Raw genomic sequence first — 25,191 nt, forward strand, 5'->3', positions numbered from 1 at the left:
AAATTAAATTCAAAAAAATGTGTAATCCAGTTTCTTGGGATGAATCACTCTGAAAATGTCCAATAGAATAGATCCAGCTTATCTATCTCTTCATTTAGCTCCCTTATGTCTTTATTGATTTTTCTGCCTGGATGATCTGTCAAGTTGAGAGAGTGGGGTGTTGAAGTCCCCTACTATGATTGTATTGCTGTTAATATATTGCTGTAGCTCTTTCAGTAGAAGTTTGATGTATTTAGATGGCTTCTTATTGGGTGCATAGATGTTAAAAATTGTTATGTCCTCTTGATTGACTGATCCTCTGAGCATTAAGTAGTGTCCATTCCTATCTTTTTTAATCTTATCTATTTTAATGTCTATCGTGTCAGATATGAGAATAGCTGTTCCTATCCTTTTTTGTGGGCCATTGGCTTGTATGATAGTTTTCTATCCTTCCACTTTAAGTCTGTGTTTGTCTTGTTGAGTTAGGTGGGTTTCCTATAGACAGCATATTGTTGGGTTGTATTTTCTGATCCATCTTCCTACTCTGTGTCTCTTAATAGATGAATTCAGGCCATTGACATTTATTGATATGAAAGATTGAAGATATTTTAATGCCATTCTTGTAGAGTTTTATGATATATGTCCTATATGTGGTGGTCTGATTGTTTGTAGCAGACCTTTCAGAAGTTCTTTCAGGGCAGAGTTGGAGATAGTTAATTTCTTTAACTTTTGCTTGTCTGAGAAGGTTTTAATGCCTCCATCTAGTCTGAATGACAGTTTAGCAGGATATAGTATTCTTGGCTGAAAACCTTTCTCATTGAATACTCAATAGATATCTTGCCATTCTCTTCTGGCCTGTAGTGTTTGTATGGAGAAGTCTGCTGCTAATCTTATGGGTTTTCCTTTGTAGGAGACTCTTTGTTTTTCTCTTGCAGCCTTCAGGATCCTTTCTTTATCCTTATTCCTTTCCATTCTAAGTATGATATGTCTTGGTGTCCTTTGGGTTAATTCTGTTTGGGACCCTCTGGGCTTCTTGAATCTTTATGTCTTTGATGTTTTCTAGACTAGATAAATTTTCAGCTATTATGGCCTGGAAAATGCTTTCTTCCTCTCCTTCTCTTTCTTCCTCTGGTATGCCAATAATGTGTATATTGTTTCTTTTGAAGTTATTCCATAGGACTCTGTCGTTGTTTTCAGCATCTCTTAATCTCTTTTTGAGATCTCTTACTTCTTTTTTAGTTGTCTCTAATTTATCCTCAATCTTGCTAATTCTGTCTTCAGCCTCATTGATTCTATTCTCTCTGCCCTCTACTATTTTCTGGAGTTCATCTATTTTGATGATACTGTTTTAGCTTGTTCAGCTAGTTTCGTTCTTAGCTCAGTGATTTCAGCTTTCAGCTCTCTAATAACCATGAGATAATTATTATTTTCTTCCATATTCTCATTTGTTGTTCCTGCATTTCTGATTGCAGTTTTTTTCAAATTCTTTACTCACTCCTGTTATTATTTCCTTAGCTAATGTTTGGATGTTGAACTCGTTATTTTGTGCTTCACCCTCTGGAGGACTTTTTAGCTGGACCCTTGTCCTGGTTCGATTCTCCAATATTTCTTCTTCTTGTTTTAACCATTTTATATATTATGTTATGAGTTCCCTTTATCAGTACTTTTCAAATTACTGATCACTATTGCCTGGATTGACTTGTGTCTAAGTAAGTTAATTAAAGGGTTCACAGTGGTGGAAGTTAACAGTTGTTTCAATAGTATTTTAATTCCTGAGTTGGAGCTCAGTGGTTTAAAAGCTTCTTCTTTTTTTTCTTCCCTGTAGGCTATGGGAGCCTGAGTGCTTTTAAAGGATCAATAGGCTTCTTAGCTTAATCACTGACTCCTGACCAAGAGATAAAGCAGGGTGTGGCAGAGATAATCCAGTGGTTATGCAAATAGACTTTCACAGCCCCTCATCTATGCCACTGAGGTATAGGTCTTCTCCTGAGTTTTCCTGGTTAGATCTCTGTCCCCTGGTGTCCCTCCCTGTCGCTGCTCCAGATTCTGAGGGTAGTAGCAATGGAGACTCAGAGTTGCACTTGGTGAGACTCTGGGGAGTCCTCTCCTCCCTTCAGCTGTCCCCTTGTTGGTGGAGCAGACTGGAGGTGGTGTCTCAACTGATAAACTGTTGGACTGTTAGCAGTCACTTAATCTCTCCTTATGCTCCTCTTTCCTCTCTGTCACCAGCCACACGTGTTGTACTCACTGGTGATTTAGTGGGTTCCTGTGGTCATTCTAGTCCTGTCTTGTTTCGGTCCCGGGTGGTCTCCTTTGGTATTCCTAGTTGATCCGTGGAGAGAAGAGGAGAGAAAGAGATCTGCTGCTGCTCGTAGCTCTGCCTCCAGAAGTCCCTCTCCAAGTTTTATGGATTTTTCACAAGCTTAGCCTAGTGTCTCTATATAGAAAATGTCAAAATCGCTTTTTTTCTATTAATTTCATTTTTTGAGTATAAAATAGTATTAGAAAAATTTAACAAAACAGGAAACACCACAACTTTGTTCTTATAGTTATATATTAATTGCATATCTAGATCATCGTCAAAATAGAAATTCCTACAAAGAGATATTTAGATCCTAAAGAGTATTTGTATATGTACTTTACCAGAAGACATAGGGGACTTATTTCTCGCAAGATAACAGGTGATTAAAAAATGACTATGACACTTTGTATTGGTTTTCATTTGAATTCAGACTTTATATACTGTTTCAGGTGAGCTGTTTTGCCAGTCCACAGTTCCCTCTCCCTCCTTTATTGCCACCAGGGTTATAACTGGGGCTTAGTGCCTGCAGGATGCATCACTGGTTTTCTTTTTTTAAATGGAGATTGAAAGGGAGGGGAAAGGGAAGCAGAGAGGGGGATGAGAGAGAGAGACAGAGAGAGACAGAAAGAGAGGGACAGTGAGAGAGAGAGAGAGGCAGGCAGGCTCCTGCTGTACTGTTTCACCACTTGTGAAGCTTCCCCACTGCAGGTGGCAAGCCAGGGCTTGAATCTGTATTCATATGGTAAAATGTGCTCTCAAGTGGTTATTCCACCACCCAGCCCCACACAATTCTACTTTTTTTTTTTTTCCCTCCAGGGTTATTGCTGGGCTAGGTGCCTGCACTATGAATCCACCGCTCCTGGAGGCCATTTTTCCCCCTTTTTGTTGCCCTAGTTGTTGCAGCCTCGTTGCGGTTATTATTGCCATTGTTGACGTTGCTTTGTTGTTGGATAGGACAGAGAGAAATGGAGAGAGGAGGGGAAGACAGAGAGAGAGGGGGAGAGAAAGATAGACACCTGCAGACCTGTTTCACCGCCCGTGAAGCGACTCCCCTGCAGGTGGGGAGCCGGGGGCTCGAACCAGGATCCTTACGCCGATCCCTGCACTTTGTACCACGTGCACTTAACCCACTGCGCCACTGCCCGACCCCCACAATTTCTACTTGTGATAAAATTTTAGACAATGTCTTTTACCACCACCATGCCTACCTTTTCATAGTGTGATGGATTTTAGTTAATCTTAAGGAATTAACGTGGATTCTTTTCTTTACAGTTTCATAAAATATCCACACTGAAAACTGTGTAAAGTGTAGAAAGGTATTAATGGTGATATATATTTTTTAAGTCCACTTAACATTTGTTGGTGTGTGATTGACTTTTTAGTAATAACTAGGGTGGGAGGAGATTCAGGTTCCTTGACTGCCTAGGATTTTCCGATGCTCTCATATATGCAGGTGCCAGAGGAAAGATGGGAGAGTAACACCAAATGCATATAAATAAATAAATCATAAAGGATGGGAGTAGGCAGCATAATGGTTATGCAGAAGAGATGCTCATGACTGAAGCCTTGAAGTCCCAGGTTCAATCCCCTTCACCATAAACTAGAGCTGAGCATGCTCTGGTAAAAACAAACAAACAAAACAGCTCAAATTTTGGGGCCAGGTGGTAGCACACCTAGTTAAGCACACATAACACTTAGCAAAAGGACCCAGACAAGCATCTGGGTTCAAGCCCCTGGCTCTCCACTTGCAGCAGGAACCCTTCATGAGTGGTGAAACAGGTCTACAAGAGTCTGTCTTTCTCTCTCCCTCTACATTGTCCCTCTTAGTTTCTCTCTGTCCTATCCAATAAAATGGAAAAAAATGGCCACCAGGAACAGTGGATTGTTAGTGTAGGCACCAAGCTTCAGTGATAACCTTGGAGGCAAAAAAGTAAATAAATAAATAAATAAATAATAAGTAAAAGTTTTTTATAGTTACTAAGGGGTAATGATACAGAACCCTGGGGTATTTCAAGTAGATATTCTACATTCCTGTACTATGTAAATCACCCCCACTAAAAAGGTTTTCCTTTTTTTAAAAAAAATTACCTTTTGACATTATACAATTGTGTTTCTTTAGTTTCTGCCAAATCTCATTACTAAAATTATTATATTGCTCATGGGAATCATTTCATCTATCACTAAATTATTATCCCACACAATTACTTCTTACATACATAGGGAACAGAGGGGAGTTTTAATGATTCTAAGAAAAGAAGGATATTTAGTACTGCTTTTCCTTAAACATTCTTGGTTTCCTTGGATTTGTAGGATGTGGAGAACATCTTGTACGCACAATACTGGCAAGAGAATGTTCACACGCTTTACAAGCCGAAGATGCTCATCAAGCTCTTTTGGAGACTATGCAAAACAAATTTATTAGTAAGTACAACATTAAGAAAATTATACTTTTCATATATAGGTCATTTCACTGAGTCATATATGCCATAAGTACATTTGTGTTGCAAGATTTAGTTCCAGGGCCTTGCCTAGATTAGCCCTTCAATTAGTAAAGGCTGTGAGATGTTATTTCATCATAACAACTGCAGCATAAAACTTGCTATATAACTAATCTAATGTTCAAATGGTTTAACACTGATTAGGATTAGTGCACTATACAGTCAATAGAATAAAACTCCACTACAAGAAAATTTAAGGGATATTCTCCTTTAAAAGCTTTAAAAAATTTTTTAAAAATATTTTTTTTATTTATTTATTTTCCCTTTTGTTGGCCTTGTTGTTTAACATTGTTGTGGTTATTGACATTGTTGTTGTTGGATAGGACAGAGAGAAATGGAGAGAGGAGGGGAAGACAGAGGGGGAGAGAAAGACAGACACCTGCAGACCTGCTTCACCGCTTGTGAAGTGACTCCTCTGCAGGTGGGGAGCCAGGTCCTTGTACTTTGTGCCATTTATGCTTAACCCGCTGCGCCACCCCCTGACTCCCATCTATTAAATTTAATTAATTAGTTAATTAACTTATAAAAAGGAAACATTGATAAAACCATAGTATAAGGGGGGTACAACTCCACACAATTCCTACCACCAGATCTCCATATTCTATCCCTTCCCCTGATAGCTTTCCTATTCTTTAACCCTCTGGGAGTATGAAACCAAGGTCATTATGGGATGCAGAAGATGGAAGGTCTGGCTTCTGTAATTGCTGCCCCATTGAACATGGGCGTTGACAGGTCAATCCATAATCCCAATCTGCCTCTCTCTTTCCCTAGTAGGGTGGGTCTCTGGGGAAGCAGAGCTCCAGGACACATTGGTGGGGTCTTCAGTTCAGGGATGCTTGGCCGGCATCTGGAACCTGGTGGCTGAAAAGAGAGTTAACATACAAGGCTAAACAAATTGTTGATCAGTCATGAACTTAAAGGCTGGAATAGTGCAGATGAATTGTTGGGGGGTTTCCTCCATTTTGTAGATAGCTAGTAGGCATAGTTTAGTTATATTCCAAAGGGCCTGTGGCTATACTAGTTTTTTTGTTTGTTTTGTTTCTCTTTTTATTTTTTTTCCCTGAGCCTGAAATCTGATATGCAGGTGGATCCAAGTTATTGTCTGGGAGAGATGATGTCATGCCTGGAAAAAGGACCAGAAAGCTGGATCAGGGAAGAGAGTATCTCCCTAATATGGGAAAGGGGTATAAATATTGTTGATTATAAAACCTATCTATTTGATTTGGTCTGGGGACCATATTCAGCTTAGTTCCATAATTTGACTTTAAAAAGAAATAAGGCAAGGGGCTGGGTGCTAGTGCACCTTATTGAGCGCACCTGTTACGGTATTAAAGGACCTGGGTTCAAGTCCCCAGTCCCCATCTGCAGGGGGAAAGCTTTGTGAGTGGTGAAGCAATGTTGCAGGTGTCTCTCTTTCTCCCCCTCTACTTCCCCCTCCCCTCTCAATTTCTGTTTGTCTCTAGCCAATAAATAAAGATAATGAAAAAGCAGCATTATATTCTTGAACTCATAGCTGATGGTTGAGTTGAAATCTTGCATGGTGTCTATTTGCCATACTGCATAACTAAATGTGAGGCTGCATCTATTAGTGACCTTAGCTCAGCAAAAAGAAAAAAGGAACTAAAGCAAGTGAATAAAATATAGGAGAGTTATGGCACAGCATCAAGAGGAACATCACCATTCCTTCATAGGTATGCTAGAGGAAGAAGAGAGAAAGAAGGCACAGAATTCTTACTTGAAGACATGGATTTTATATTTCTAATTTCCCTAAATGGACAAGGACAGAGTTTCAGACTGAGGAAACTGTAAGAGTTCCAAGCTTAAATTCACTAAGGTACATTATAGTTAAATAGTAAAAGTTAAAGAGAGTATTTTGAAAGAAGCAAGAGGAAAAAAAAGAATCACTTATAAAGGAAGCTTATATAAAGATTTTATCAGTTGATTTCTCATCAGAAATGCTAAAGACCAGTAAGCACTGGCAGGATATATTAAAATTTTTGAGTGGAAAAGACTTTTCCACCCAAGGATACTTTCACCCACCATGTTATCAGTTTGGTATGAAAGTGTGATGGAGAACTTTCCAGACAACAGTTAAGAGGAATGCATTACTAAGCCAGCTCAAGAAGAATTATAAGTGAGGCTTATATAAAATGAAGATATAAAATGATCTTGTTCACAGAGATAAAGAAAGGAAGCAGTGAAAACCAGTAAAGTCAAATGAAGGCAAACTGCTGTATTCAGACAGCAAAATTTAGATTAGCAAAGAGGCCTGGTTGTGGGGAGGGTAGGATTACAAGGATTGAGGTTGTTCAGTGGATTTTGGTGGAGTAAGACTGGTATTTTGGTGATAAAGGTGGTACAGCAATGTATTTTGTAGAGGTGTGAAATTTTACTTCTAAAACATCTATATACTTATAAACCAAAGTTAACCTCCAAAACAAATAAAATAGATTTAAAAAATTCTTTTGAATCTTTCTTCTTTTGCTATTCTTATTATTCTTATGTTATACAAGTCTTGGATATTTCTTCTAAATATTTTTTCAGTCTTTTCTCTTGTTTCTAGAGATTCTTAAAATAGCCTCAAATTCAAATGTTCTCTTAGCAGCCATGTTCTGTCTACTGAACTGTTAATCACAGGCATTCTTTATTTCTGCAATAGTGTTTTTTATCTCTAGCATTTTTTTTTTTTCCTCCAGGGTTATTGCTGGGCTTGGTGCCTGCACCATGAATCCACCGCTCCTGGAGGCTATTTTTCCCCCTTTTTGTTGCCCTAGTTGTTGCAGCCTCGTTGCGGTTATTATTGCCATTGTTGATGTTGCTTTGTTGTTGGATAGGACAGAGAGAAATGGAGAGAGGAGGGGAAGACAGAGAGAGAGGGGGAGAGAAAGATAGACACCTGCAGACCTGTTTCACCGCCCGTGAAGCGACTCCCCTGCAGGTGGGGAGCTGGGGGCTCGAACTGGGATCCTTACCCGGTCCCTGCGCTTTGTGCCACGTGCGCTTAACCCACTGCACCACCGCCTGACTCCCGCATTTGTTTTTTATACTCTCACAGTATCTCCATTTCTTTTTTTTACTTTTGTTTTTTTATTTATAAAAAGGAAACATTGACTAAACCATAGGATAAGAGGGGCACAACTCCACACAATTCCCACCGCCAGAACTCTGTATCCCCTCCTCTCCTCTCCCCTGGTAGCTTTCCTATTCTTTTACCTTTGGGGAGTATGGACCCAAGGTCATTGTGGGATGCAGAAGGTGGAAGGTCTGGCTTCTGTAATTGCTTCCCCGCTGAACATGGGCATTGACAGGTTGATCCATACTCCCAGCCTGTCTCTCTCTTTCCCTAGTGGGGAAGGGCTCTGGGGAAGTAGAGCTCCAGGACACTTGGGTAGGGTTGTCTTGTCAAGGGAAGTCTGGTCAGCATCATGCTAGCATCTGGAACCTGGTGGCTGAAAAGAGTTAACATACAAGGCCAAACAAATTGTTGACCAATCATGGACCTAAAGGCTGGAATAGTGCAGATGAAGAGTGGGGTGGGGGGGTGGGTTTCCTCCATCTTGTAGATAGCTAGTAGGCATATTTTAGTTATATTTCAAAGGGCCTGTGGCTATACTAGTTTTTTTATTATTATTTTTTATTTTTATTTTTTCCCCTGAGCCTGAAATCTGATATGCAGGTGGATCCAACTTATTGTCTGGGGAGATGATGTCATGGCTGGGAAAAGGACCAGAAAGCTGGATCAGGGAAGACAGCTCCCTAATATGGGACAGGGGTATAAATATTGTTGACTGTAAACCCCATCGATTTGATGTGATCTGGGACCCATATTCAGCTTAGGAGCCTATGTGACCTCAGTCTTTTGGTGGTGGGAATGGTGTTTATGTACACTTCTATTAATTTGTAGTCATATAAATAACTATTTAATTAATATGAGGGGAAAAATTGATTGTATATCTCAAACATTTTAAAGCACAGACTGAGTCTTTTTAATACATAAGCTGAGTTTTTGATATGTTGACTCTCTCAAAAAGCCTAGACCAGGGAGAATAGAAGCAACTGGTAGCATAGCTATATACAAATAATGTGAATGCACATAAATTATGGTGATGTTGTATATGATACAGCAAATCCTAACAAAGGGATATTTCAAAGTTAACCCAATTGCCAAATAAAGTGATTATAGCAATAATTATCTATTGCCTTCTTAAACCCTAAGATAGCAGGAACTTCCCGCTTCCTCTATAGAGCCTCTATTTCCCCCAGTCCTGGAACCTCTAGGGTGGGGCTTACTTTCCTGCATGCTTCTCTCAGTTCATACCAAATGATATTGCATCCGCTGATCCCAACCTAATCAACACAATGAGTACCACCTTAACATGCTTCACTTCAGACTGTGTCCAGAGACGTCAGGCATGGAATGACAACCCTTCAGCTTCATTACTCGGGTGAGACCTTTCCTTTCATAGTATTCTCTAATTCTGTTCCAGGTGGTTCACTTTGTAACAAAGTCCCAAAACCTAGATATAGACCAGGTCCCGTAAGATAGAGCATATGTTCACATGTATCCATAAATTAGGGAAAATATATACCTGAAAGCAAAAATACACAGTAGTCTGTAGTGAGTCAGTATCAAGTTCATAATGAAATAGTATCTACTTAGACTTAGATACCCTCCTCACCTTCTTCTTATTACAGTTCTCTCACTCACTCCAAAGCTCACCTGCACTTAACCCGCTGTGCTGCTGCCCGACTCCCCCATGATCTCTGTTTTGGAAATGTCTATGAAGCCCAGAGTCTTAACAGTAAGGAAAAGAAAAACAAAAATAAGCCAGTGGGACTATGTCAAACTTAAAAGGTTTTGCATAGCAATGGGTACCATCACCAAAACAGAATGATGCTCTACAGAATGGGAGACCTTTATATGCCATACATTAGATAAAGGGCTGATAACAAAAATATATAAGTAACTCACTAAACTGAGCAAGGAAAAAAACAATCAACCCCAATAAAATGGAGAGAGGATGGGCATAGAATTTTCACCGAAGAAGAGATCCAGGAATATGATAAAACACTCAAAGTCACTGATTATCAAAGAAATGCAAATAAAGATAGCAATGATACAACATTATATACCTATGAGAATGCTATACATAAGAAAGGACTGAAATAAGTATTATTGAGGGTGTGGGGAAAAATAAACATATGGCTGGTGAGGCTGTGAATTGGTCTAAGCCTTGTGAGAAACAGTCTGGAGATTTCTCGGAACACTGGAATTAGACTTGTCCTATAACTGTGCAATTTTTCTCTGAGGATTTATCCAGTGGAAAGAAAAACACCTATCCAAAAAGATATATGTTCATAGCAGCACAATTTGTAACAGCCAAAACTTGTGAGCAAACCAAATGCTCCAGGACAAATGACCATCATATATATGCTGTTAAAAATAATGATGTTATCTCCTTTGCATCATCTTGAGTGGATCTTGATGGAATCATGTTAAGTTGGATAAGCCAAATAGAAAAGGACTAGTACAATATGATCTCATTTATAGATGAATCTTAAGAAACAAGGACAGAAAAAGAAAGCACAAAGTGAAACTTACACTGGGTATGGTATATTGAAGCAAAGGACTCTGTTGAAGCAAGGGGAAAGATAGGGATTTACAGGGCTTTGGGGATACAGCATGATTGTGGAAAAGGACCCAAGTCAGGTGTGAAAATGAGAAATTGTATTCGTGTCTCAACATCTTGTACTATAAGTTATAAACCATTAACCTCCATTTAAACAATTAAAAAAATATAATTCTAGGTTAAAATGCATTTTTTTCAAAGAATTGCTGTCAACATACCACCATTAATATGACTTGAAAACCAACCACTATCATTTTTTAAGCTAACCATTATTTAATGGTGTCTGTGCCCATGGTAAAACTATAAAGGAGAACTGGAAGTTATTGAAAAGTAATTCAGGGTAGTAATTTTGTCTTAGAAGGAGATTTTGAGCATTTGCAACAGTATTGGCAATGTTGAATTTTTCTCACTTGTTTTGTGGAATGACATATTTTTCTGTTATTATGCTTAACATATTGTAGGCTACATTTTTTTCCTGTTCTGTAAAAAACTTCATACTTAAATTCTTAATATGATAAAGTAAGAAGGCATAAGAATTTAAAAGAATTGGGTTAACTTTGAAAAACCCCTTTGTGACAATTGCACTCACCAACCTCCGGAATTACAGTAGCAACTGAAGTAAGTATTGAAGGAGTTTAATCGTTACCAGTTAGCCAAACAATTTCTCCAGTCCGTGAAAAAATAGTAACCAAATCCCAGTGAAGAAAGAGAAAAGAAAGAGAGGATAGCAAGAATAGACAGTTATGCAAATCTACTATCCAGTGTATATTCTAGGGGTAGTAAGAGTGTAAAGGGAACTAGAGCAGAGATACACACATAGAGAGTCCACTCTGGGTCAGATTTCTTCCCCAAAGTAATTCACAAATTCAGAAAGGCAAAGAAGAAAGAAGTGTATGACAAGATAAAAAAAAAAAAAGAGAGAGAGAGATAGAGAGAGATAAGAGAGAGAAAAGGGAGAAGATAAGAAGAAGGGTTGTGATTAAAGAGCAGTGCGAGGAACTTCCCAAATGTGTATCAGTGAGTTTAAAAAAAAAAAAAAAAAAAAAACCCTGTTTGGTGGTATGGGGTATCCTGCTAGTAGCTGGTCCCAGGCACTGCTTATGGGGGGGGGGGGGGGGGGCGGGAAGGATGTATGCTTGAAAATTAAAAGGAAGAAAAAAGAATTTTTTTTTCCCCTATTCTAATTCTTAACCCAAATTAAGTTATAGACACCTCCTTGGTGTCACCGCTATGGCCCCTTATTGGCTGGCCTGCTAAAGGCAGAAAATCCTGAAAAACCCCTTTGTTAGGATTTGCTGTATCATACACAACATCTCCATATTTCATGTCCTTTGACATTATTTGTATATAGCTGTGCCACTGGTTGCTTCTGTTCTCCCTGGTCTAGGCTTTTTGAGAGAGTCAGCATATCAGAAACTCAGCTTATGTATTAAAAGACTCAGTCTGTGCTTTAAAAAGTTTGAGACATACAATAAATTTTCCCCTCTCATATTAATTAGTTATTTATATAACTATAAATTAATAGGAGTGTATGTAAACACCATTCTCACCGCCAAAAGACTATATCCCATCCCACCTCCACCCACCTACCACCCCAGGAAGCCGATTATCCACCCTTACTCTTACCCTAGGGTTTTTACTTTGGTGCCTTACTACAAATTTAGTCAAATCCTGCTTTTACTTTCCCTTTCTGTTCTTCTTTCTCAACTTCTGTTGATGAGTGGGATCATCCCATACTTTATCATCCCATATCTTTATCTTTCTGACTTAGCTTTCTTAAGATAATTCCTTCTAGCTCCATCTAAGATGGGTCAGAGAAGGTGGGTTCATTGTTTTTAATAGCTGCATAGTATTTCATTGTGTATATATACCACAGCTTTCTCAGCCACTCATCTGTTGTTGGGCACCTGGGTTACTTCCAGGTTTATAGGGATGCAGAGGTCACATAGGCTCCTAGGCTGAGTATGGGCCCCAGACCAAATCAAATCGATGGGGTTTACAGTCAACAATATTTATACCCCTGTCTCATATTAGGGAGCTACTCTCTTCCCGATCCAGCTTTTTGTCCCTTTTCCAGCCATGACATCACCTCCCCAGACAATAACTTGGATCCACCTGCATATCAGATTTCAGGCTCAGAGGAAAAACAACAACAACAACAACAAAAAAAAAAAACTAGTATAGCTACAGGCCTTTTGAAATATAACTAAAATATGCCTACTAGCTATCTACAAAATGGAGGACCCCCAACACTTCATCTGCACTATTCTAGCCTTTTAAGTTCATGATTGGTCAACAATTTTTTTGACCTTGTATGTTAACTCTCTTCAGCCACCAGGTTCCAGATGGTAGCAGGATGCCGACCAGACTTCCCTAGACAGACAACCCTACCAGTGTGTCCTGGAGCTCTGTGTCCCTAAGCCCCACCCTACTAGGGAAAGAGAGAGGCAGGCTGCGAGTATGGATCGAACTGTCAATGCTCATGTTCAGTGGGGAAGCAATTACAGAAGCCAGACCTTCAACCTTCTGTGTCCCACACTGACCCTGGGTCCATACTACCAGAAGGATAAAAAATAGGAAAGCTGTCAGGGGAGGGGATGGAATACAGAGTTCTGGTGGTGGGAATTGTGTGGAGTTGTACCCCTCTTCCTGTGGGTTTGTTAATGTCTCTTTTTTAAAAAATAAATTAAAAAAATAATAAAAACAAAATAATTTAAAAGAAGTAGAGAAGGAGGTTTCATATCTGTAGATCCAAAAGGTGTCATATATAAAAAGGTACCTTTAAGAGGTAAAATTTTGTTTCAGAAACAACAAATGATTGACTTAACAAACAACTGGATAAGAGTAAAGAAGAAAGGCATGCTTACAAATAAAAATAAAAGGACAATGTAATGAAGAGTCATGTATGACTTTGACAATGATGCTGTCCTAGGATGTGCTATATATTGGAAAAGTTAGACTCGAAGTGAAATTACTAATTTGAATGTATGAAAACTAGAAAATCAGGGTCAGTGAATATAAAGCAGCAGATATTAGAGATTTTCAAAGGTGAGATGTCTGGGACTGATGCTGATTGAATCTGATATATGTGGTGAAAGAAGTATTAAAAGTAATCGGAGTTTTGATTCTCATGGACTTGACGTAGCAGGTAACTAAGAGATTATAAGAACATAGAATATGGAACTTTGTTGTTGTTAAAATTCGGAGGCTCCAGCATGTTGGCATCGGGCTCCAGTGTGTTGGCGTCGGGCTCCTGTGTGCTGGCGTCGGCCTCCTGCGGGCTGCGGGGCTGCGGGCACGGTGCGCGGGGTTGTCTGGGCGCAGCTGGCTGGCTGGCTGCTCCACCAGGTGGAAAAGGCAGCTCTGCGCCTCGCCTCTTGCCCGCTGGCTCTTCCCGACTCCTCTGGCTGTTTTGTGTGCACCCGAGTGAGTGGAAACCGCAGAGTGGTCCAGAGAGAAATGTTCCAGAAACAGCAAAACAGTCTCATGAAGAAAGAGCAGAGGTCTTTGGAGATCTCTTCACAAGCAGAAGAGAAGGCCATAGTACATAGGTAGCCAAATTGTCTTCACTTATCTGAGAGATGTGCAGGTCAGCCCCACGTTGGGTGCCATTTGTTGTTAAAATTCTGAGGCTCCGGCGTGTTGGCATTGGGCTCCAGCGTGTTGGCATCGGGCTCCTGTGTGCTGGCGTCGACCTCCTGCGGGCTGCGGGGCTGCGGGCGCGGTGCGTGGGGTTGTCTGGGCGCAGCCGGCTGGCTGGCTCCACCAGGAGCCCGCTGGCTCTTCCCGACTCTGCTGGCTGTTTTGAGTGCGCCCGAGCGAGTGGAAACCACAGAGTGGTCCAGAGATAAATGTTCCAGAAACAGCAAAACAGTCTCATGAAGAAAGAACAGAGGCCTTTGGAGATCTCTTCACAAGCAGAAGAGAAGGCCATAGTACACTTTGTGTAAACACAGATTGTTTTTGACCTTGTTAGTGTAGTGTATCCTTATTTTTTTCTTCATAAAAATGTATATTTACGGGAGTCGGGCTGTAGCGCAGCAGGTTAAGCGCAGGTGGCGCAAAGCACAAGGACCGGCATAAGGATCCCGGTTCGAACCCCGGCTCCCCACCTGCAGGGGAGTCACTTCACAGGCGGTGAAGCAGGTCTGCAAGTGTCTTATCTTTCTCTCCTCCTCTCTGTCTTCCCCTCCTCTCTCCATTTCTCTCTGTCCTATCCAACGATGACAATAACAATAATAACTACAACAATAAAACAACAAGGGCAACAAAAGGGAATAAATAAATAAAATAAATATTTTTTAAAAAATGTATATTTACTTCTGCCAGCATTTTTGGGGACTAAGACTTAAAAGAGCCTTTTTAAAAAAATTTTTATTTATAAAAAGGAAACATTGACTACACCATAGGATAAGAGGGGTATAGCTTCACACAATTTCTACCACCAGAACTCTGCTCTGTATCCCATCCCTTCCCCTGATAGCTTTCCTATTCTTTAACCGTCTGGGAGTATGGACTCAAGGTCATTGTGGTATGCACAAGGTGGAAGGTCTGGCTTCTGTAATTGCTTCCCCGCTGAACATGGATGTTGACAGGTGGATCCATACTCCCAGCCTGCCTCTCCCTTTCCCTAGTGGAGAAGGGATCTGGGGTAGCAGAGCTCTAGGATACATTGGTGGGGTTGTCTTGTCAAGGGAAGTCTGGTCAGCATCATGGGAGCATCTGGAACATGGTGGTTGACAAGAGAGTTAACATACAAGGCCAAACAAATTGTTGACCAATCATGGACCTAAAGGCTGGAATAGTGCAGATGAAGGGTTGAGGGGAGGGGGGTCCTCCATGTTTTAGATAGCTAATACCTCCATGTTTTAGATAGCTAGTAGGCATATTTTAGTTAAATTCCAAAGGGCCTGTGGCTATACTAGGGTTTCCCACCACCACCACCCCCCTTTTTCTTTTTGCCCCTGAGCCTGAAATCTGATATGCCAATGGGTCCAAGTTACTGTCTGGGGAGATGATGTCATGGCTGGAAAAAGGGCCAGAAAGCAGGATCAGGGAAGAGAGTAACTCCTTATATGGGACAGTGGTATAAGTACTGTTGACTATAAACCCCATCAATTTGAGGTGATCTGGGTCCCATAATTAGCTTAGGAGCCTATGTGACCTCTACATCCCTCTAGATCTGAGCTCACATTCTGTGGTCATGAGTAGGAGCATTCCATGTTGCCCCAATATCGACCCATCTTTCTCAGGTGTAGCATAGAGTATGTTGTTTATCCTCCTTTCAGAGGATGGAACATTCTCTACCATTGTTGATCCAAGTTGAGGGCAAGGTCCCATGGGGGCCCACGAAGGGGTCTATTGTGTTGTTCCTGATAGAAATGACTGATAACAATGAAGAGAGGGATTTATTTGATGTCTAGTCCCATCAAGTCTGTTTGGAAATTTCAGGACTCCTCAATTAGGGACCCTGCTGATTGGGTGGCCTGATAGTGACTAAAGAGTCATTGTTAAAATATGCCAGTCTCTTTCCCTTATTCAGCTTTTGCAGTCCTTGCTTTGCTAAGGTTAGCTTTGGAGTGAGTGAGCAAACTGTAATAGGAAGTAGGTGAGGAAGGTATCTAAGTCTAAGTGAACACTATTTCATTATGAACTTGATACTGACTCACTACAGACTATTGTGTATTTTTGCTTTCAGGTATATATTTTGCCCTAATTTATGGATCCTTAAACCTTTAAAATCTCCCCCCCCTTTATTGGGGGATTAATGTTTTACAGTCGCCAGTAAATACAATAGTTTGTATATAGGCATAACATTTGTCAGTTTCCACATAACAATACAACCCCCCACTAGGTCCTCTGTCATCCTTTTCTAGGACCTGTACTCTCCCCTACTCCCACCCCAGAGTCTTTACTTTGGTGCAGTACACCAAGTGGTTTATGTTCTTAAGGCAGTGAGTTGAATATCTGAGGCTGGAGTTTAAGAGCAAAGTTCAGATTTTGGACTCAGCCTTACAATTTATGGTATCTTTCAAAGAATGGATGATTAAGTTGAGGAGGCCATAAATGCTTATATGTAATCTTCTCAGTGAGTTGTTTCTTAAAGATCCTTCTTAAAAGTTTGACTTGTCTTCCACCCTAATACTTGGGGTTATGTTTCCTAGCACCTCTTAATTTTTCTATATAAATTTGTTTATTCTTGCCTACCATTCTTATATTTTCATCAACTTGAAGAGTGTCTGGAAATTAGACTTTTTGTATAATTACTGTGATTTGAGTTGGTGGTAAAAATCCAAGAGGCTATCTCTTGTTGCTTAGAGAGAGAATATTCTATAAAAGAAAAAGAGAGGGAGAATGGATGCCACTGAGGACACAGACATAGAACACAGAAATGGAAGGGTTTCCCCTCTCCAAATAACCATAGGGTTTCCAGTTGTAAATTAGTAGAAAGAAAAAACTTTTGGGTGTAGGCAAGTTGAAGGTATAGATTAAATTTCAAGTTTGTGAAGTGGTAATATAAGAAAACTGATTAAGCAACTAAGAATGAAAGATACTAGATACTAGAAGTGGTGAAGAAGTTCTTTGATTAAGTTCCTTGGGTGACCAACTTGATAGTTTAGAGTTCAATAAATGACAGGTATTTGTGGATGCCAGTCATCTATGGAACACTAACCTCTAAGTTGTCACCCAGAACCCTTGCTCAAAGTTTGTTTCTATTTATTAATTGAAATTGTGTATTAAAATTTTACAAATTATTGGAAAACAATACTTTTTATCTTTAAATACTGCAAAATAAATCATATAGTTCTTCCTACCCAACATAAAATACATATGTAGCATCTAAAAATAATTTTAATATCTGTACGTGAGAATCCCCACATCTCCTACTCAAGAGACCTCTCTCCCTATTCCAGAATAGCTTTAGTGTATAAACATTTCATAGATCATAACAAATTGAAGTGTGTGGCATGGGAACAAAAAGAACAAAGAAAATATAGCAACGGAATATAAGGACCAGTTTTATAAATGCTTATGATTTTGAAGAATGTTGTTGGGAAGCTAAAAGCAGAATTGGATTTTTTTTAAATCTCTTCTGAGAAGAAATGCTTTTTAGAGTGATCTTTGCTTTATTAATTGCTTTAAGAATATTCATGAAAGATGAGGAGATAGCATAATGATTATACAAAAAGTCTTTCATGCCTGAAGATTCTGAGGTCTCACATTTCGTCCCCAGCACCACCATAAACCAGAGTTGAGCAATGTTCTAGTATTAAAAACAAAAAAAAATATTATTCATGCATCTTATTTAAAACAAGATGCAGAAAATTTGTGTGGGAATATCAGGTGATTTGCGAATAGAAGTACTCAGAGAAATTGTTAAAAGTAAGAATATTTTGAAATTACCTCCTACCCAGCTAATATGAATGATTAAAGAAAAAAACACACTAACTTACCTAGACAGTCATCATTGAAAGATGCATTATTCCAGCCACTTGTGAAATTAACACCCAAATTTGATTTTCAGTGTTCATTGAGAATAAGAAATAAAATATCACAATTAATAAGAAACCCCAAAGTTAAGTCTGTGGCATAACTGATGAATTTTTTTCCCTAAAGAATGATATTGGAGTAAAACTGGACCAGTGGGAGTCGGGTGGTAGCGCAGTGGGTTAAGCGCAGGTGGCACAAAGCTCAAGGACCAGCGTAAGGATCCTGGTTCAAGCCCCTGGCTCCCTACCTGCAGGGGAGTTGCTTCACAAACTGTGAAGCAGATCTGCAGGTGCCTATCTTTCTCTCCCCCTCTCTGTCTTCCCCTCCTCTCTCCATTTCTCTCTGTCCTATCCAACAACAACATCAATAATAACTACAACAATAAAACAAGGGCAACAAAAGGAAATAAATTTAAAAAAAACTGGACCAGCTTGTTCTGGGTAACCTCAATAATTTTTATCTTCTTTCGCTTGTCTTGTAAATAATAAAAAAGGATATTAAAATTACTAATAGAACTGATAAGCAGCAAACTAACAAGATACAGTTAACAGAATAAATGGAAATTGGTAGTAGGCAGCAGAAGTTTAATTTTGTTATGCTCTGTGCATTCACAACTAAAGTTGGTTTTCTCCCTGTGGCCTAGGTTTCCTGTTTACACAAATGCTCTAGCCTTTTAGATCCTAGAAATTCCCATGTATTTTGGACACTTGGAGCTTTTAAATAGCAGTGTCAACAGCATATGTGTTTGTACTTGGGCCTTTTGGGAAACAAGTAAAAGACCATTGAAATTAGCTACCAAATCTTGATTAACTGCAAGTAACTTGGTAATATTTGGTTGTGAGTCAAATAAAAACTGTAGAAACAACTCTTTTAAAAAATATATTTATCAGTTACTTAATAATTATTGACAAGATTGTGGGATAAAAGGGATACAATTCCATATATTTCCCACTACCAGTGTTCCATATCCCATCCCCTCTATTGGAAGTTTCCCCTTTATTTTTTTTTTAATTTTTCATTGTCCTTATTTATTTATTGGTTACACACAGCCAGAAATTAAGAGGGAAGTGGGGGGGTAGAGAGGAAGAGAGACAGAGAGACACCTGCAGCACTGCTTCACCACTCATGAAGCTTTCCCCCTGCAGATGAGGACCGGGGACTTGAACCTGGGTCCTTGTGAATTGTAACATGTGCACCACCACCCAGCCCCAGTTTCCCTTTTCTTTATCCCTCTGGGTGCTTGGACCTAGAATCATTATGGGGAGCAGAAGTTGGAATGTCTGGCTTTTGTAATTGCTTTTTCACTGGACATGGGCAAAACCCCTGTCTGTTTCTGTTTGTCCCTAGTGGGGCTGGGCTGTGGGGAGGTAGGGTTTCAGGTTGTCTGCCTGAGGTTGTCTGCCCAGGAAAGTCAGGGTGGCCTCATGGTAGCATCTGCAGCTTGGTAGCTGAAAAATATTAAGATATAAAGTAGAAAAATCTCTTTAATAATTAGGAATCTAAAGGTAAAAGTCTAACAGATAAAATTTGTAGTCTTCATGTTGAAAGGAACTAGGAAGTCTATTTTAGGTATATTCCAAGGGGCCCATGACTTTACTAATTTTTGCCTAAGCCTAATAGCTAATATGCAGGTGGGCTAGGAGTATTGTCTGGGAAGATGGTGTCAGAGTTGAGATAGGACTAGAAAGCTGGATCAGGGCAGAGAGTAGCTCCCAAATATGGTAAAAGTATATAAATACCATTAACTGTAACCCCCCACTGATTAGACCTAGGGTTCATGTCTATTCATATTTAATGCAAGAGCCTGTGTAACCTCTTCATCCCTGTCAGTCTGAACTCGCTTTCCATGTCCATATCTAGGAACATTCTAAGCTGCTCTCATTTCAGGACCAGTCCAATTTCTTTCTTTCTTTCTTTCTTTCTTTTTTTTTTCCAAATTTTATTCAGTTCAAACTACATGTAGTTACAGTTTTTTTTTAATTTCTTTATTGGGGAATCAATGTTTTACAGTTGACATTAAACACAGTAGTTTTCATATGCATAATATTTCTCAGTTTTCCACATATCAATACAACCTCCACTAGGTCCTCTAACATCATGTTCCACTGAACCCTCCCTCTCACACACCCCAACTCCAACTCTAGTCCAAGTTCTGCTTAGTGTTTTCTTATCTTTTTCAACGTGAGTTTTCCAACTTCTGCCTGTGAGGGAGATTATCTCATATTCATCCTTCTGTTTCTGACTTATTTCACTTAACATGATTTCTTCAATCTCCATCCAAGAGGGGCTGAAAATGGTGAAATTACCATTTTTAATACTGAGTAGTATTCCATTGTGTGTATATATATATATATCACAACTTGCTCACCTACTCAGAGTGGGAGAATTTCTACCACTGTTGTTCTACATTGAGGGCAGTGTCCTGTAGAGACCTACAAGAGGGCTTATGATGTCATTCCTGATGGAGATGACCAGTGTTGCTAGAGAGAGGGATCTGTTAGAGATCTAGTCCCATCATATATATGTGGGAATGCCAGGATTCCTTGACTGGAGCCACAGATGCTGGGGTGACCTGGTAGTGTGGTCACTACCATCATGAAAGTGTGCTAATCTCATACCTTTATCCAGCTTTTGTGGTCCTTACTTTATCTGACAGGGTTAGACTTAGAGTGATTGTGATTGAGGGAAGTGAAATTGGAAGTAGGTGAGGAGGGTATCTAGGTGTAGGTAGAAACTATTTTATTAAGTACTTTATGCTGTCTATTTTAGTTTCTTTCTACTTGCTTGCTGTACTTATTGAGTTTAAATCTACTCAAGGCTATTGTGCACTTTTACTTTCAGGTATTTATTTTTCTCCCTGCTTATGGATACATGTGCACATGTGCCTTATCTCATGGGCCCTGGTCTATATTTAGGTTCTATAACTTTGTTAGGAAGTGTACCACCAAAAATGGAACTAAGGAGTCCTATGAGTTAGGGAAGGTTTCACCAGAGTATAAGAGCTGGATGGTTGACATCCCAGGCCTGTCATCTCTGCACATAATCCATAACACATGTTGAGGTGGTACTGGTTGCATTGATTTGCTTGAAATCAGCAGATGCAGTATCAAATGGTATGGATCAAGAGAAGCATTAAGGAAAATGAACAAAGCCCCAGGGGTTCCAGGATTGGGAGAAATACAGGTTTATAGAGAATGAGGAAGGTTCCTTGCTGTCTTAGAGTTTAAGAAGGCAATAGATTATTATTATTATTATTATTATTATAACCAAGTTATTTGGGAACTTAGTTTACTTTGAAAAATCCCATGATGAGGATTTATTGTACAAGGCCTTACCATGACTTATGCCATTTAATGTCATTTACAAATAACTATATCTTATATACTAACATTACTGGTTACTTCTAGTTTCCTTGGTCTAAGATTATAGGTGATTTAATATTTCAAAAAAGGTTATTATTAGAAATACATTAACAATATAATCTCAGTGTTAAAATTCAATCAGTTTATTAATTTGAAACCTTAAGTGCTTAGATTGAAGGAATATATACTCAGAACTGAAGTTTATGCATTAAAAAGTTTGAGACATTTAATCTATTTTTCTCCTTTCATATTGATGAAATAGTGATTTATAAGACTATAGATTAATAGGATTATATATTAACATCATTCCCACAAAAGTCTGTGTCCCTATCCCTTACAATGGAGCTGGAAATCTACCCTCCCACCCCACCCCCCCTTCCCAAGTTTTTTTTACTTTGGTACAGTACTCTAAACTCAGTCAAATTCTGTTTTGTGTTTCCCTTTCTGTTCTTTCTCAGTTCCTGTTTTTGAGTGGGATCATTCCATACTCATCTTTGTCTTTCTGGCTCTCTTAACATCTCACTTAACATCTTGGATGGAGCTAGAAGAAAGATTGAAGAAGGTAGATTCATTATTCCTAACAGCTGAGTAGTATTCCATTGTGTATATATACCAAAACTTTCTCAGCCACTCTTCTGTTGTTGGACAGGGCTGTTTCCAGGTTTTGGCTATTACAAATTGTGCTGCTGTGAACTTTGGTACACACATATTTATTGGATGGGTGTAGTTGACTCCTTAGGATATATCCCTAGGAGGGGAATTGCTGGGTCATAAGGAAGGCCCACTTTTAGCCTTGTGAGGGTTCTCCAGACTGCTTCTCCCACAGGGGTTAGGCCAGTTTACATTCCCACCAGCAGTGCAGGAGGGTTCCTTTGTCCCCACAACCTCTCTAGCATTTGTTGCTGCTGTCATTTTTGATGTATGTTATTCTCATAGGGGTGAGGTATTATCTCATTGTTGTTGAATTTTCATGTCTGTTGGCCTTCTGTATCTCTAGTGAATGTTCTGTTCATGTCCTTTCCCCACTTTGTGATTGGATCATTTGTTTTTTTGTTGCTAAAGTTGGTGAGCTCTTTATATGTTTTGGTTATTAGCCTCTTGTCTGGTGTATGGCATGTAAAGATCCTCTCCCATTCTGTGAGGGGTCTCTTTGTTTGGGTGATGATTCCTTCCTTCCTTCCTTCCTTCCTTCCTTCCTTCCTTCCTTCCTTCCTTTCTTCCTTCCTTCCTTCCTTTCTTTTGTGCAGAAGTGTTTTAATTTGATGTAATCTTATTGATTTATTTTTGTTTTAGTCTTCCTTGCAATTGGATCTTTATCATCAAAGATGCCATTGAAATTTAGATGGAAAAAGATTTCCACCAGTATTTTCCTCTTAAGTATTTGATAGTTTCTGGTCTAACATCCAGGTCCTTGATCCATTTGGAGTTGACTTTTATTTCTGGTGAGATATAGTTTCATTCTTCTGAACGACAAAAACAACTCTTTTATTATTACTATTTTTATTAATTTATTTATAAAATAAAAATATTGACCACAGGATAAGAGGGGTACAATTCCATACAATTCCCACCTCTTAAGCCATATTATTTTAAAAAGAACCATAGTTTTGATACTATCCTATTTAACTGCAATGATGACCAGGTCCAGAGATCATGGACTTGATTATAAAGGCTGGTGCCATCACAGAATTGGGAACTGCTAAGCTATTCACATTGAATTGTATGTTAAAAAAATGTATATATATAAAGTATTAGTCTGTAACTAAATCACATAAGGAATTTGTTTTATCCAATGGAGGGGGGAGTGGGGGAGGGAATCTGTTTCCATATTAGCTTTTTTTTTTTTTTTTCTCTTAAGGATAATGATTAGGTGATCAAAAAACTTTTTTTTTTTTTTTTTTTTACTTTCGAGCATGTGGAGAAACCACTAATATTAGTTACAGTAAACTCAAGAGTACATAATTACAAGGTTGCAAGAAGAAAAGGAAAATTAAATCATATGAATCTGAAGTCTGAATTGTATTATATATTGACTGATTAGTTTGAATAGGATTTAAGTTACATTTGGTAGGTGTAGGTAAATAAATCTGTACTTATAATGCTCACAATACATTTTTGAGTTCTTTTTATGGGTTTAAAGTTGTTTCTCCACCTTGTAACCTAGTTTTTAAAAAAGACATCAGATATTTAAAAGTGTTTTTGAGCCTGTGAAAAATCACACATTTCTGAGGGAAGAATAGAACTTATCTTTGGGGCTAAGCAGTGGTATACCTGGTTAAGTGCACATATTATAGTGCACAAGGACATGAGGTTTAAGCCCCTGGTCCCCACAGCAGGGGGAAAGTTTCACAAGCAGTGATGTGGGGCTGCAGGTGTCATGCTGTCTTTGTCCCTCTCTGTCTTCCCTCTTCACTCTCAATTTCTGTCTCTGTCAAATAAATAAATAAATTTTAAAAAGAACATACATAGTCTTAACCTTTTGTAATTGTGGTGAAATACATTTAATTCATTAGCATTAATTACATTCACATTGTACTAAATGCCTCTCACATAGTCTTTTGAGGCTTGACATTGATGATATTCATTTTATTTTTTAATAATTTTTATTTATATAATGGAAACACTGACAAGACCATAGGATAAGAAGGGTACAGTTCCATGCAATTCCCACCACCTATTCTAGTTAAAATACCTCATGTCTGAAGTGAGCTTAGAGTATCTTATGTTTCAAGTATCAAACTTACATTTATATTCAACATCATGCATCAGGGTTTGTTATTTGGATTTGTAAGTATGAATTCAGTATTTGCATTTGTTGGGTAAATTTTTCATGCTTGCTGTTAGTGTGTGTCTCCCTAAGTTTCTTTTTGCAAGACTTTTTATTGAAAATCAGGAGAAGTAATTGGTAAGATGTTTTCAAGTGAGGTCTATGAATCAGATGAAAGTTATTGGTAGCTACAAGGACTAAGGTATGATAAAGGGAATGAATGACTAACATAGAAGAAAGATTCTTGGTAAAAAAAAGAAGTAAAGGAAATAAAATGTCAGGGTATTGAAAGGCTAATTTTACCCTGAAATCACTAGAAATTTTGGAAGGGTCTGTACCAGAGAGGATATCAAGATAAATCTTGAGTGATGAAGAGTAACCTGTGGGGGCTAGCAGACGAGCTGCCACGTAGTCTGAAGATTTGAAACTTGTGTCTGATGAAGGGTCTATGGGCAGCTTTCAAGATTAGGATATTAGCCTACTCCAAGGCATGACATAACTACTTTTTTTGTTTCCATGAAACTTCTTTCTGTCTGTCCCTATAAATTGCCAATTTACTGCTAAATGTAGAAATGCCAACTGCTACAATTAAACCCAAAAAAATGCAGTTTTCTGAACTCACAAACAGTAACATTGTAAGTCAACAAGTAGACCTACTTGTCTCCAAATTGGCCCCTCCCCTCCCCTCCCCTCCCCTTTAATTCTCTCCTCTCCCTTCCCTACTAGCTGTGAACTATCATGAACTATTAACTATCATGAACACAGAATAGTCACACGGCTCAGGAGTCTTTGATTGGTGCTCTGCTAGATGGACAAAAAGTGTGTGATTCTTCATTTCATTAGCCCAGAAATTTATGCATAAATTTAAGTATTAGAATGAAAATTTTAAAATAATGTTACTTTCCTTTTTCCTTCAGCATTTTTGACATCAAAACAGTATTATTCACTGAACTTTCTGCATAGATCTTTCCCTTACTTAAAATGGCTGTAAAATATGTGTGTTATTTTGAACTGACCACTATTTCTAATGTTAACCTTTTTGGTTGCACACTAGATTAAAGCTCTGTGCATTGCCACTGACTAGACTATATTTAGTTCTTTTACTTGGTAGAGAAAGTATAATTGAAAATATACAAATGAACACATCCTTCAATCCCTTCTT

At 38.8% G+C, this 25,191-nt stretch overlaps 1 protein-coding gene across 2 annotated transcripts in view; it reads left to right on the forward strand.

The window, feature by feature from the left end:
• The window catches only part of TASP1 (taspase 1), a 226,737-nt gene that overhangs the window by 106,291 nt on the left and 95,255 nt on the right, over positions 1 to 25,191 (forward strand). For both annotated transcript variants that reach the window (XM_060186473.1, XM_060186476.1), the window contains one exon: positions 4,592 to 4,702. In XM_060186473.1, the coding sequence (XP_060042456.1) occupies positions 4,592 to 4,702 (111 nt within the window). The remainder of the gene's footprint in view (positions 1 to 4,591; positions 4,703 to 25,191) is intronic.

This window comes from Erinaceus europaeus, chromosome 1, assembly GCF_950295315.1.
Source record: "Erinaceus europaeus chromosome 1, mEriEur2.1, whole genome shotgun sequence".
Lineage (NCBI taxonomy): Eukaryota > Metazoa > Chordata > Mammalia > Eulipotyphla > Erinaceidae > Erinaceus > Erinaceus europaeus.